Source organism: Capra hircus, chromosome 15 (genome assembly GCF_001704415.2).
Source record: "Capra hircus breed San Clemente chromosome 15, ASM170441v1, whole genome shotgun sequence".
Lineage (NCBI taxonomy): Eukaryota > Metazoa > Chordata > Mammalia > Artiodactyla > Bovidae > Capra > Capra hircus.
In genome coordinates, this window is record NC_030822.1 from 54,204,720 (window position 1) to 54,219,060 (window position 14,341).

The 14,341-nt window shown below is 49.2% G+C and overlaps 1 protein-coding gene across 1 annotated transcript in view; it reads left to right on the forward strand.

Annotated features, from left to right (window-relative positions):
• Nucleotides 1-14,341, forward strand: part of DSCAML1 (DS cell adhesion molecule like 1) — a 364,704-nt gene that overhangs the window by 317,910 nt on the left and 32,453 nt on the right. Inside the window, exons 15-18 of the mRNA XM_018059732.1 lie at nt 4,921-5,088; nt 6,270-6,340; nt 10,546-10,786; nt 14,061-14,207. Of these exons, the coding sequence (XP_017915221.1) occupies nt 4,921-5,088; nt 6,270-6,340; nt 10,546-10,786; nt 14,061-14,207 (627 nt within the window). The remainder of the gene's footprint in view (nt 1-4,920; nt 5,089-6,269; nt 6,341-10,545; nt 10,787-14,060; nt 14,208-14,341) is intronic.

Here is a 14,341-nt window from a genome sequence, read left to right on the forward strand (position 1 = left end):
CTCCCCTACTGCTCATTGGGACTGCCTCCCTGCCCTCCTCCCCCATGCTGCCCCATTGCCCACCGTCCCCCTCCTCCACTGACCACCTTCTAATGTGTGGAAACCTTTCCTGGGGCGCTGCTCAGCCAGGCAAAGCTGAGAACATCACACATCTGGAGAGCTATGCAGAGGAGAGATGGGCAGGGAAGATGCTATTTTCAGAGCTCATCCACATCTTCCCCCAACCCTGTCTGGCTTTCCTGAAAGAGGAGGAACCATCATACCCACCCCAGCACCAGGGTACCAGGATGGACGGAAGGGAGAGGGGAGGGTAATGAAACTCAGCCTCAGACTCTCCCATCCACAGGAGCTTTGCACCTGTTTAAAAAAAAAAAAATCACAATCAAAAGCCCAGAGAAGCTGGGCCGGTCCTTTCTCCGGTCTCCAAGTTGGCCTGCTCTGGGCCATGCCACTCAGACAGGCATCTGTGCTGGCATTGAGGAAAAAGAGTCCCGTGGGAACTGGGGAGCGTTACCACTGGAGTCAGGCAGAGGCCGTGAACACAGCATCGCTTCCTCATCTGAGAGGTGGAAATAGTAATGCCTGTCTTGTGGGATTGTCTTGAGGACTGAAGAGACAGCAGCTAGCATGGGGCCGTAGTTCCTCTCCCCCTTCTAACTGAAATAGCTCGTGTGGCAGTTTATAGTCCTGTGGGACTTGCAGGCTGAAATGTGTGTCTGTCAGTCAGCAGCATGTACTGAGTGCCAGTAATTCTGTAGCAGAGTCATGCTTCAGCCATGTGGTAGAAAAGAGAAAGAACCAGGAGACAGAGCATTGCCCTTGGAGCTGATAATGCAGCTGCAGTGAGAATATAGAGATGTACACACACTTGAGCGCGCGCACACACACACACACACACACGCAGGTACTTTCAGGACCATTACAAAGCACTCTCCAATCACATGTAATATACCACAAACTAAATTACGTGACAACTGAAAAAGGTATCCTAGGGAACGGATGGGTGACTCAAAGAAAGGAGGGGCGTGTGCGTGTGTGTGTGTGTGTCTAAGTAGATCTTCTGCCTGCATGGAGAATAGTAGAACAGAACAAGTTTCAAAGCAGAAGACTTGGGTTGACCAAGTGTCAGGGTTGTGTGATCTTTAGCAAGCTACTTAAGGTCTTTGTGCATCTCTATCTGTCAGTACAGACAGTGGCGCATAATCCAAGGTGGCTTCGAGGAATACGTGAGCGTGAAGATTTATGTGCCCATGCCTAACACAGAGCCTGGCGCACGGGTCCCCACGCTGTGACTCCTGTCCCTTCCCTCTCCCTCTTGCCCCAGACCGCACCCTCCTGTGGCTGGAACATCTGTCCCTGACCCCCTTTCTTTGTCACAACTGTGTCTTTGCCAGGTTTTCTGCCATGTTGCTCATCATGGTAATTTTCCCAGGGAAATTACCACGTCTGCCCTTTCTAAGCCATCGTGCTCACGCTGACTTCTCCTGGCCCTAGGCAGCAGAGTAATAATACATGAATGCTGAATGATAAATAGCACCGTCCACACAAATCTATCAGACAGCGCTGCGCAGATTTAAAAATGCAGACACCACATTTTGCCCCTGTTTTCCAAGCAAGGAGCAGGGATGGGTTCTTTGAGGATGGCCCTGAAGGCAGCCTCATGGTGGGAGCCATCAGCCATCATGGGCTGAGCCAGCCCCATGCAGCATGGTGTTGTGTGGGAGTGGGGCTGCCAGAGGGTCTGGTGTTGGGATGTGGTGAGTGGTTGCAGTGATCCAGGAAACCCCTTCTTGGTGCAGTGGAGATCACCGCGGTGGGCTCAGAGCTGTGATGCAAGGAGGAAATCAGAGACGCAGGGTGGACTTGTTTCCCCAGCACAGGCAGCTGAATGCTCCAGATGTGGCTTTTGTCCAAACGCTCTCCCTTCTACAGTGAATGTGTCTCCTGAAATACCAAAGCCCCCAGGTCCCCTCCCAGCAAGCAGCCCACTGACTAGAAGGCACTGACATCTCCCCAGCCGCTTCCTTATTTTTTAAGAAGAATATTTTGCATCATAAACCCTTTGATGAAGAAAGGGAGAGAGAGCCCTTAATGAAATATGTTAATCTGGGTAAGCCAGGCTCATATGAAAGGGAATATTAAAAGAGACAATATTCACCAAAGCCAGCTCAGTACTCTGAGAGCTGAAAAGGAAAGGGAAGAAAATAGGGCCACTGATTTCAGCTATTCAGGTCAGAGAGATGGCAGCGATCAAGTTTGGAAAATCAGCGAGAGACCTCCAAATTTGACTCTGATGCATGAGCCTGCAGGGGCTGTGGGGAGAGAGCTGTTTTGTGCCAACATCAAAGGGGATCTGGGAACACAAGAACAAATCCACCTGCAAATCACTGGCAATAGCAGAAAAAAGGGGGCCCCTCTCTGGGACCCCCCAGTCTTCCTATGACTGGCAGCTAGAGAGGAGGCAAGCAAGGGGAAAGCAAAGGGTATTTACTGTGACTGCAAAATGTGGAGGAACCACAAGTCCAACATCCAGGACCACAAAGTGGGCTCTGATCTAAAACCAACAGTAGGTTTTAAGTGCCCAGTGTGTGCCAAGTGGGTGAGATGGGCAAAGTTGTAGATAAGGTTCCTGCCTTCAGGGAGCTTCTCTGTGTGTAGACGGAAATAGAATCCAGGGGTGGGAAAAATGTATGAAGTGAGAGGAGAACATAGGATGGAGCCTTGAAGAACTTGAACCACAAGGTAAGAAAGATGTACCTGCAAAGTGAAAAGATAACCCAAGAAATTAGGAAAAGCTAGAAAGTGAAAGTCGCTCAGTTGCGTGTGATATACAGTCCATGGAGTTTCTCCAGGCCAAAATACTAGAGTGGGTAGCCGTTCTCTTCTCCAGCAGATCTTCCCAAACCAGGAATCGAACCAGAGTCTCCTGCATTTCAGGTGGATTCTTTACCAGCTGAGCTACCAGGGACTCCCTAGGAAAAGCTAGAGACAGTTTTAATAGGCACTCAAGAGAAGAGTGTTTGGGGAAGGGACAGGTTTAAGTGTTGAACATACCTGGAAGGCCAAGTGAGAAATCGGACTTGATGACATCAGCGTCACCTGTACAATGGAGATATGGTGCTGACGTCATGGAAAGGTATGAGGAGTAAATGGTGTCATCACTGCACCTGGCGCATCACAAGTGCTTGGTAAATATTAGCACCTCTTTTTTTAGCCCCTTAGTTTTCAGGCACATCATTTGGGTCTCCTTCCTCTGCCTGCACTCATCAAAAATGAATGCACTGACTCATGATCGCTGTCCCTCTCCTATAAACATGGGCAAATCAAATATGATGTGTGAGCTGGCACCAGTTCCCAGGATGCCACAGAGAGAAGTGGACACCTGTCTCCGCATTACTAACCCATTTCCTCCCAAACCAAAGTGGTATCCTCGGCAAGAAGGCGTCTGCATGTTTGAGACTCTGGCTTAACCTCCCATCCCCAGTGACTTTTGGGCAGTTGGGGTGTTTTGAAAAGACAAGGAGAATAAACAGTTTTTCTGAGCATCCACAGTCTGCCATTTGTGACTTTGGCTCATGAAACCAAAGAATTAAATGCAAAACTGCAGATGGGGAACTGGGCCAGTGCTCTTCACAGATGCCAAGCTGGTGTGGCTGAAAGAGATGTTTCGAAAAGCATCAAGACCTCAATTAGCCAGAACCTGGGGGATGGGATAGTCTCTTTGGGTGAACTGATCCCCCTGGTTTACCAGGCATTAGCTTAAAAAAGAGTCTTCCTAAAAAATTCTGGAATATGCCATCCTCCTTCCCTGATTCAGGGATTAGACTGTAGTGAATATAATTTAATCTTTTCTACTGACAATTTTCAGAATCCTCTACTGTGGATTTAAAAGACATGGAAAATTAGACTGAATAGTCACATCAGGACGTGCCCTGGGAAGATTTTTAAGCCCCACTATCAGCTAGTTTCCTTTTGCTTTGCCTTTTTTTGTCTTTTCAAAGCAAAGTGCCAATCATGTAATCTGGTTATGAATTCTGGGTTTGGAAGGTACTAGCTGACACATTGCTGTACCTGCAACCCCTTCCATTTCTCTCTGGAATCCCCTGGTAGGTGCACAGGAAAAAATGCATTGAATGAATGAATGGGTTCCTCTGGAGATGCAGAATGTTTCCTGTCACAGTATCCCTGAGTGGTATTTATCGGGTAGCTTTCACATTCTACAATTTCGCTAAACATTAGCCCTGGAATGGGCTGCCAGTCCCCCTGGATGAATTGGGAACATGCTCATCGCTTTGTTGGCTTCTGACTCTAGAGATTCAGAGACCATTCTCTTGCTGGTGAGAGAGGAAGGGGTTTGCCTAGGGACTCTGCGACTTGGTTTATTCCCCTCAACAGCCTAGGTTCAAGACCACCACCACACAAATGCATGGGGAAAAGAAATACCAAAGCACACACAGAGGAGGAGAAAGGGGGATAAGACCTGGCTTCCCCACCTGCACTGGAATCGTGGGTGGAGGGGGCGTCTCACAGTTACAACACATCACTGATGTGGTGTGAGAGACCAGGAAAAGGGCATTGGCCAATGAGACCCTAAGAGATAGCAAGCATTGGTGGCCTTGGAAGGGGCCATAGGAGACATCTCACCTGAGGTCTGAGTTTACCAGGCGGCCCTGGGTAGAGAAGCGTTAAGCTTCCTGATTCCCCAAGCAGTGGACTTCCTGTTCCCATCCTCAGGTATCCCTTGATCTCTTGAACTTCATGGAACAGAACAGTTCTCTCTGAAATTCTCTTGCTGCCGTCTCTGTAAACAGGACCTCTCTGGGCATCTAGGTTGAGATTAGGATGTTGCTGCTGCTTGAGGCTGGAGAGGGGTCCTGGAGTTTGTCTGGCTGAGGTTAGAAGTGGGTGTCCTCTCTCCAGATTCCTGGGACTTCAAGCAGTCCACACGCAACATCTCCCCAACCATCAACCAGGCCAACATCGTGGACTTGCATCCGGCCTCCGTGTACAGCATCCGCATGTACTCCTTCAACAAGATTGGCCGCAGCGAGCCGAGCAAGGAGCTCACCATCAGCACTGAGGAGGCTGGTGAGCACCTCGCCCTGTCAGCCCTGCCCATGGGCTCGGAGATCAGGGACATCTGGGGCCCTCACCCACCCTGTCCATTGGCAGCGGATTTGCAATTAGAAGAGGAGAGGGGGGAGATTCCAAGGTGTGTGTTTGTGTCTCCCTGTGGATCAGGAGACTCTTATGCCTGACCTTTTCCAAATGGGGTTCTAGACGCAATGCTCTCAGGAGCTGTCCGTGGTTCTGCTTCCACTCCACTGGCCCCAGCCTGTCTGGCAAGGACAGATCTGCAAAGGATGGGGGTACCAGTGCCCTGGATTATCTCCTGTGACTTTTGTCATGAAGTTTTCCTGAAAATTTAAGAGAGATTTCCCTTATTGTCATTGCAAAATAGAAATTAATACCAAAAAGTACATATACCTGTGCAGTTTACACATAATAATAAAGCAAAAACTGGTATAACCAACACTCATTATCACTTCCCAGAGGCCCTCTATATACCTCTTCTCAACCACAACCCCATCCTTCCCCCTGAAGTAACAAATATCCCAGCTTCCTTGTTTTCTTTTTCATACATTTCACTAGTATATGTACATATAGCCATACAGTTTAGTTTTGCCTGTTCTAATAGAATGTACGCATGAAATAATACTTCATATATTCTCTTGTGTTTTCCTTGTTGTAGTCTAGATTCTTTTTGTGAGCTTCAGTATAGCTGCATGATTTGGCTATTTTCATTCCCCATCCAAGGAATAGAAACAGTTGTAGAATTACAGACTTATCAGATGGACAAACTTCTCCCTTTAACTGAAAGGGGAAAAAAAAAAAAGCCAAAATGTTTTCCAAAGTGTTGTACCAACTTTCTCTCCCATGGTTAGTGTATAAGAGTTCCTGCCACTTCATATTTTGGTCTGCACTTTGTACTATCAAACTTTAAAAAAAATTTTGCCAACCTGCTGAATGTGGAGTCATACTTAATAGTCATTATTTGCTATGTTTTCAGCAAATTATGGAGAATGAGTAGGAAATTTAAACCCTATGATCATCTCAAGAGGGACTCAAACAGAAGTTCTCTGCTGCCTTAGACAAGCTTTTCCTTTCTCTGCAGCAGCCCTCCAGCTCAAGGATGGGACCGAGGGCATAGGGCTCTTTTCTTCCAAGACGTGACTCATAACATTGTTTCTCCTGACCCCCGCCCCCAGCTCCTGATGGGCCTCCCATGGATGTAACCTTGCAGCCAGTGACCTCACAGAGCATCCAAGTGACCTGGAAGGTAAGCAAAGTCAAAAGCATTTCCCCTAAATGCCTCTCTCCCCTCCCCATCCTTAATCTTCAAATGAAGCCCCAACAGACTTGCTAGTGTCTGGTGTCTTGCAATGCCCATGACTGTTTATTGCTAAATACATGAGGTTGAAGGAGTGGAAAGAGAGGAGGATAGAGGAACTGGTCCCCCACCGATCCCCACTCCCTTCTCCACCATGGCTTTCTGATGGAGGCCTGTGCTTGGAGTGGGATGAAGAATTTGTCAGTGCCAAGGAGAGAAGATGATTCTTTCACCATGCTGGTCTGTCCTACAAACCCCACAGGTTGTAATATATCTAGAGCTGGAATTGATTTTGTGTACATTTCAAAGGGGCTCTATGGATAACAGGAGATGAAATGACAGGGTCTCACCCTTGTCTTGGCCCTGTGACTAGAGCTGGGAAGTAGGGTGAAACCATACCCTATGTTCTCATGGTCAAGACTTCAACAGGGAGCTTGGTCTTTTCTTGATTTCCTCCTCTGCAAAATCAGGATGAAAAAATAACTGCCCTCCCTAACTCTGGGGGAGGCGGAGCGTAGAGAAAACAATCCATTACGCGCCACAGCCATTTCTAAGGGGAAGAAACTTGCAGATCTAGAAAGTATCCGAAGACTGTCACTGATGGGAAATATTAGAGGCAGTTCCACAGCAGGGCAGAGGAACAGCATAACCTTGAGCATGACCGAGGAATGCTTTCCTGGGAAACCCTGGCCTCATCACCACATCCCTGGCATGGGCGCAGAAGGGCTGCCCATTCTGATGGCTTCCTGCTGCATTTTCCAGTGTTGGGGTGTTTTCTTGCACTAACTTATCTGTTCCTGTGGAATGGACAGAAGAGATATTTCTCCTTCCTATCAGAGGAGGCCATGCAAGGTGACCGCCGTGGTCATCCAAGCCATGCCAGGTGCAGAGCTTCACTGCACATAGTCTGGAGCCATATCGCCCACAGAAGCCCCCTGTCCAGAGGTCAGGAACACAGTTTCCTGAGGCCCATTCATGCTCTTCTTCTTGAACGGCAGGGTTTAGGGGGCTGCCTCATCTACATCTGGGCTCTGAGGCCAAGGTTATTTTCTGACTCTAACTCCTGGTAGAAAAAGTCCAGGCACTTTAGTCCTCCTCCTGGTCCCTTCATAAAGGTAGGCTTGAGAGTCAGAGAGATTCAAAAGGGTCTAGTAGTATTTTCCCTAAAAAAGACTGTATGTTTGGGACCTCCTTGGTGGTCCAGGGGTTAAGACGTCACACCTCCACTGCAAGGGATCCGGGTTCAGTCCGTGATCAGGGAACTAAGATCCCACATGCTGTGTGATGTGGCCAAAAAATTAAACAATTCTTTTAAAAAACAAGGGAAAAAAGACTATATGTCTTGGCATGCACACACACAAACACACACAGACACACACACACACAGATACACACATACAGAGACACACACACAGACACACACACAGACACACACACTCACACACACATACACACACACACGCACACACGCACACGCACATGCGGCGGCAGAGCCTGGTTCCTTCCCGCCCCAGAGAAATAACCAGGACAAAAGTGGGACAGAGGCTGGGCAGTTGGTCCTCCCTGGGTACCAGCCTTCCTGGTAGATAGATACCTGGAGCCCTGGTTCCCTCCAGGTTCAGATCTGGTTGCCAGAGCTTCCCTCAGAAACTGGGAGTGAAGCCTGGAGTCTAGACCCCGAGTCTTATCTGCATCCTGACTCTGCATCCGTTTCCTAAGAATACTCCAAGGAAGCCTGGAGGAGGAGGTGGGAATGAATAAGTGTGTAAACCTCTGAGACATTTGGCTACAAAGCTCCAACCCGGAGGTCGATAAAAATTTAGAATCAGATTTATTTCTCCAAAGTCTCATAATGAAAAATAAAATTGATTAGAAAGTTAGAACTTCAGAATGAACCAGCCTATCAATAAATTTGGGAGCTGACTTCTCAAGGGAATTTTTTTTAACACCAAGAAACAGATTAATGAAAAATAAAGATTCACTTGAAAGATAAGTCACTTCATTTTAAGACTCTTTCCTTGAGATGGATCACCACTGCTTTATGACATAAATTTGCAATCAGCTCTATTGATTTCTTAATGCTTCAGAGAAATATTGTTAAGATTGATTTAAATCCTGAGTATGCCTGTTTAAGGGGGTGGGGCCATACAGGGAGAAGGGAGAGAGAGGGAGGGAGGGAAGATATGTCAAGATTTGTAAAAATGTGTGAATATCTATATGTATGTAGCAAGGTATGCCTGAATGCCTACCCAAGGCCTCTGCCAGTATATGTTGATGTGAATATTATGGTACAGGCAGCTCTAGGTGTGTAGGTGTGTGTCTTTGTGCACTGCTGTATACATCACTGTATATATCTGTATATTGCACAGATGTGTAATAGAGTATATGTCAGTGTGAGGACAAGAACACTCTGAAGATATGTTTGTGTCTATAATAAGTGCCTGAATGTGTGAGTGTGTAGATTATCTGTTGTTTAATCACTAAATCGTGTCTGACTTTGTGAACCAATGGACTGTAGCCTGCCAGGCTCTTCGGTCCATGGGATCTCCCTGGCAAGAATACTGGAGGGGGTTGCCATTTCCTTCTCCAGGGGAATCTTCCCCACCAGGGATTGAACCCTCCTCTCCTGCACTGGCAAGTGGATTCTTTACCACTTAGCCACCTGGGAAGCCTGAGTGTATAGATACAACACCCACATTCAGAAATTCTCCCTCTTACCAACTAGCAAACAGGACTGTCCAAGTGCAGAGAGAAACATTATTCAGGCATCAGCAAAAAGTCAAGTCAATTAAATACACACACACCTAGTTAGTGAGTTCAAAACAATTAAGTTAAATTTAAAACTTCATTATATGAGTTAACAGTGAGCTGAAAAATGCAGTTCATTTAAAACATTCATTGAGTTTTTAAAAATGAGCTGTTTTACTAACTTAATTGTTTTTGATCACACTATTTTTTAGTACCGTAAAAGGTGGGCTTTTAAATTAACTGCATCGTCTTTAAAACCCTGATTCAAGCTGTTTTTCTATGTACTGGTGTGTGTGCTCTCTCTCAGTATATAGATGGGCATGTCCCCTCTTTAAAGGAGCCGGTTTCTATTTGTGAGTCTGTATGTTTCTGGCCGTGGGTAGGTGTGTACTGGGATGTTTGCTTTGATGGGTCTGGATGTGTGTGTGCATGGTTCCAGATGTAAGGGGACGTATCAAGATCCTCTGTGTGTGTGTGCGATCATATGCAAGAATGTCTGTGTCTGTTTCCCTGTTGATGTTTTCTCTTTCAGAACACCTGTGTGTGTGGCTGGTTGTGTATCAGGGTTCCTGCTGGGGGTGAGAGTGTATTTTCCACCCCAAGACTAACGCCAGTGGAGTCTTCTCCCTTGGCCTACCCCCTTGGGATCAGCCCTTCATTCCCGCAGAGCTCCGAGGTCCCCCCGTCACCCTCCTTGTCACTCCATCTCTGTCCATCCGGAAGCCGGCTTCAGGCCTGGGCTCTCCACGCACCCCAGCCGCTGGCCAGGATGTCAAGGGCAGTCCCGTTCCAAGAGGGGCTGGGCTCGCATCACAGTCAAGGACTCTTTTATTTTTTAACTTGTGGTACCATACCATTTTATGTACATAAAACGGATCATTTTAACCATGCTCATAGGTAGAGGTCAATGGCATTGTACACTTACAGCGTTGAGCAGCCGTCACCACTGTCCATCTCTAGAACTTTCTCATGATCCCAAACAGAAACTCTGCTGGCCCAGCCATCCTAGCCCCCAGTAACCTCTGTCTTACTTTCTGTTTCTGTAAATTTGGGAACTCTGGGCACCTCAGAGAAGCGTCATGCAGTATTGCTCCTTTTGTGTCTGGTTTATGTCACTTAATGTATTTTCTAGGTTCATCCATGCTGTAGAGTTTATCAAAGTTTCATTCCTTTTTAAGGGCAAATAATATCACGTTGCATGTATGGACCACATCGTCCGTATCCATTCACCTGTCTGTGCACACTTGGGTTGCTTTTCCTTTGGCCTTGACTTTGGGTGAGATGGGAGCCTTGGAAGGCTTGGGAGCAAGTGAGTGACATGCCCTGCCTTTGGGTTTAAGAGCATCCCCTCAGAATGTCACTGTGTCTTGGTCTCCCCGCACCGCCCTCCCACCCCACACTCACAGGCACCCAAGAAGGAGCTGCAGAATGGCGTCATCCGCGGCTACCAGATCGGCTACAGAGAAAACAGCCCGGGCAGCAACGGGCAGTACAGCATCGTGGAGATGAAGGCCACCGGGGACAGCGAGGTCTACACCCTGGACAACCTCAAGAAGTTCGCCCAATATGGCGTGGTGGTCCAGGCCTTCAATCGGGCTGGCACGGGGCCCTCATCCAGCGAGATCAATGCCACCACCTTGGAGGACGGTGAGGGCGCCAGTAGAGGGTAGTGGGCACAGATCTCAGCTGTGGGCAGAGCCACAGGGCTGCCAGGGAGGGCTGGGGGCCCTTCCCTACTCCTGGGCCCCATCATCCTGTGGATCCCTCTATCGCCTCTCACCCATTGGCTTCTCAAGGGATGCTTGGTCCATTTAGGCCTCCGGGCCTCTCCATCCGTTGGCTGGCTCTATCCATCGCTTTCTAGTGCTCTGCCCATCGGTCTCTGTCGAGCTGCTGGTCTGTCTGAGTGCCTGTCTGTGCATCTCCGACTCTCCATCCATCTTCTCCCTCCACCTTTCCCTCCTGCCTCATCCTGGCCCCTCACCAATCTCTCTCCCCAAGCTCTTTCCTCTACACCCTGGGTCCTGTTTCTCCTCCTTTAGGCCCTCCAGGTTGGAAAAGGGGCAGAAGCCAAGTTACCTCTGTACTTCTGAGCTAGAAGCTGCCCACCATCTGTTTTAGGGACCTGAGACGAGGCTGTGGAGTGACAAAGTCCCAAGGTCCGTGGACAGAGGATTTGGAGTCCAGTTTCTAAAACTGAATTCTTTGAGGATTGGAGAGGACTCCAACTTTGAGTGAATGATGGGGCCTGGTTTCTCAGGAGGAGAGGGTTAAGAGGCAGCAGGAGCATCCTGCTCTCCAAGTACAGAGAAGAGCCCACTGTTACCTGAGCTTGTACTAGGAAACGAAAGGAGACATGACCCTTGATACCCACCCCAGGAGATGGAGCCAGGCTGGACACAGCCCCCCAAAGAGCAGAATACATAGAGCTTCCTTAGTGATACCCCAGCCTAAGACCAAGGTATGAGATTAAAACCTGTCACTGAGTCTGAGCCTTCCCCCAGCAAAGGGAGAAAACTGACTGCCCTGGAAACATGGTGCCATTGCCCCATGGCCATCCAGATACCCAGAATTCTACCATTAGAGAGTCATTCCTTTTGCTAAGCAGTGTCCTCTCCGTACCTCATTTTCTCTGAAAACGCAGACACCCTTGGGAGAGAGGATGCATCAGGTCAGAAACACCAGAAGATTAACACCAGTAGACTAACTCATATCAGTTGTTCTTAACTTTGGCTACAAGTTGGAATTATCTGCGGAGTTTAAACATCCTGATGCCTGGCCTCATCCCCAGAGCTTCCCATTTAATTGCTCTGGGGCTCAAGCTAGGCTGTGAGAGGGAGCAGATGTCAGTGCACTGAGCCCCTGGGGGAAAGGGAGAACACAGAAGCGGGGAAAGGTGCATAGAATGCAGAGAGGTCCAGAGAAGCACCTGAGCGACACACCATCCGCTCCCTCACCCCCTCCACCAACCCACATCCTCACCAGCCCATCCCCCACCGCCCGCTGCTGGCCACAGGCCTGGCTGGATAGAAGAAGACCAGCCTGTCACCATTAAGTACCAGCGGTGCCATCCCAAGCAGTACTCTGACACAGTGCTTCTCAAACCTGAGCGCACATCAGAGGGTTGTAAACAGATTGCTGGGCCCTCCCCCAGAGCTCTGTTTGAGCAGGTCTGGGGTGGGAGCCAAAAATGTGCGTGTCTAATAAATTCCCAGGTGATGCTGATGCTGCTCATGCAGGGAGCACCTGTGAGAACCTGAGCACTAACAGCCAGGTTATTGCCCATAAAAGGACCCAAGACTCACGGAGGTTAAGAACCTGTCCAGAATTGCCCATCTGATGAAGAAGAGCCCAGGTCAAAATCCAGACCTGACCCTGAATCCCATACTCTTTTCTGCTTCACCCTGTTGTTACCCTCTTGCTTGGGAGCGAGGCTGGATGCAAGACCAAACGACATGGATGCAGGATGCTCAGGGAAGTCACCTCCAGGGGGAACAGCTGCCCCAAGTCCATATCAGCACACCTGACCAAACACTAAACTCCATCCTCCAGGACCATCCCAACCTGGCCAGGCCCACCCTTGCTTCCATCAGGGCCCCACATCCCTTGCTTTTGAGGGGGCTACAGGGGGTCTGGTATCACCAACAGGGAGAGATCAGCATGGGCTGTGGAGACATTTTCCAAACAAAGGAGGAGAGGGGGAAGAAAGTTTCCAGCAGCATTTGCTCAGCAGTTTTTCATACTTAATTAAGGCCCTCGTTAGCCTGTCAGATCCTGATCGTTTCCTGGCAATATTAGCACTCCTCCTGGGGTATTCAAGGGCCCCTGCCTTAGCAATAGTGTCTTTTCCATAATTATATTACCTTCATTTTGTTCGAACGGGCGATCTGTATTAGTTTATTACACTGGGTCCCTAATTACATGGTGCTTATATTTTTACACCTAAGTAATATGAAACAATAATCATTCTCAGAGAGGATCGTTAGGATGATGTATTATCATTTAAATGCTCATAAAAATTAGAGTTGCCTCTTGTGGGGCAATGGGATCTAATTACCTCCCATCCAGCCTGTGCCTCCTTTCTCCCACTCAGAGCGAAGCAGACGTGGCCTTCCCTTTTGCCCCGAGCTCCTCGGAAACCAGTGGAAGTGCCACCAGAGTTGTCCCTGGCCCAGGTGGCTCCTTGGGGCCTGCTGTCACTCCTGTCTCTCGTCTCAGACGGGCGAGCTGCAGCTGGGCTACCCCCAGAGGCTGGGACTTAGGTGAAGTTCTCAGATGCAGAGGGTTAAAGGCAGGGTGGGCCACCCAGGCTGGTCTTAGTGTTTTCCCTCACCCAGCGCATTTCGGTGCATTGGGTGCAGGGACAAGGGACAAAAGTACAGTGATTCCAGAAGTCCTAAAGTTGTCTGAGGGCCCTCTTCTCTCCTGCCCCAGAGTTATTTGAGAGCTTCTTTCCTTCTTTTCCTTCCCTTCAGTTTGGCACAGGGGCAGGGACACACATGGCTGGCAGCCATCAGATAACAGCATCAGTTACAGATTCCCCCCAGGGCTGGCTTGGTCTTCCACATTCTGTTACGTGCAGTGGAGGTGGGCTCCCTGGGCTATGGTGCCCACTGGTGAACCCCCAGGAGCTCATGCCCAGAGTGTGTCACCTTCTTCCCTGAGCACTTACCCAGAATCAGGAACATGCCAGCCAGAGCCCAGGAACCAAGCTGGAAAGATCTCTATTCACCCAAATTTTCAGGGAAGGAGACTGGTTTCCCTTCGCAGCCACCAGCCCAAACTCTCGAGACTCACTGAGTCAGGAGGGCCTCCCACTTGTGTGACCCGAGGTTCCTCTGGCCAGGCTGCAGGGTCCTGCCTGCACGTGCGTGTTGTCCTGTACCTCCCTGACCAGGCCCTTTGGCTCTCCCCTCCACAGTTCCCAGCCAGCCCCCCGAGAATGTCCGGGCCCTGTCCATCACTTCCGACGTGGCCGTCATCTCCTGGTCGGAGCCCCCGCGCAGCACTCTCAATGGCGTCCTCAAAGGCTATCGGGTCATCTTCTGGTCCCTCTACGTTGACGGGGGTGAGTCTACTGGGGGGGGTGGCCGGCTCGTGGGGTGAGAGGCCAGGGGTTGCTGGAGGCCCACACTTAGAGCTGAGCATCTTCCCGTGGGATGTCAAGCGGAGGTCCAGCCTCTCCCCTGCACCTGTTATTCC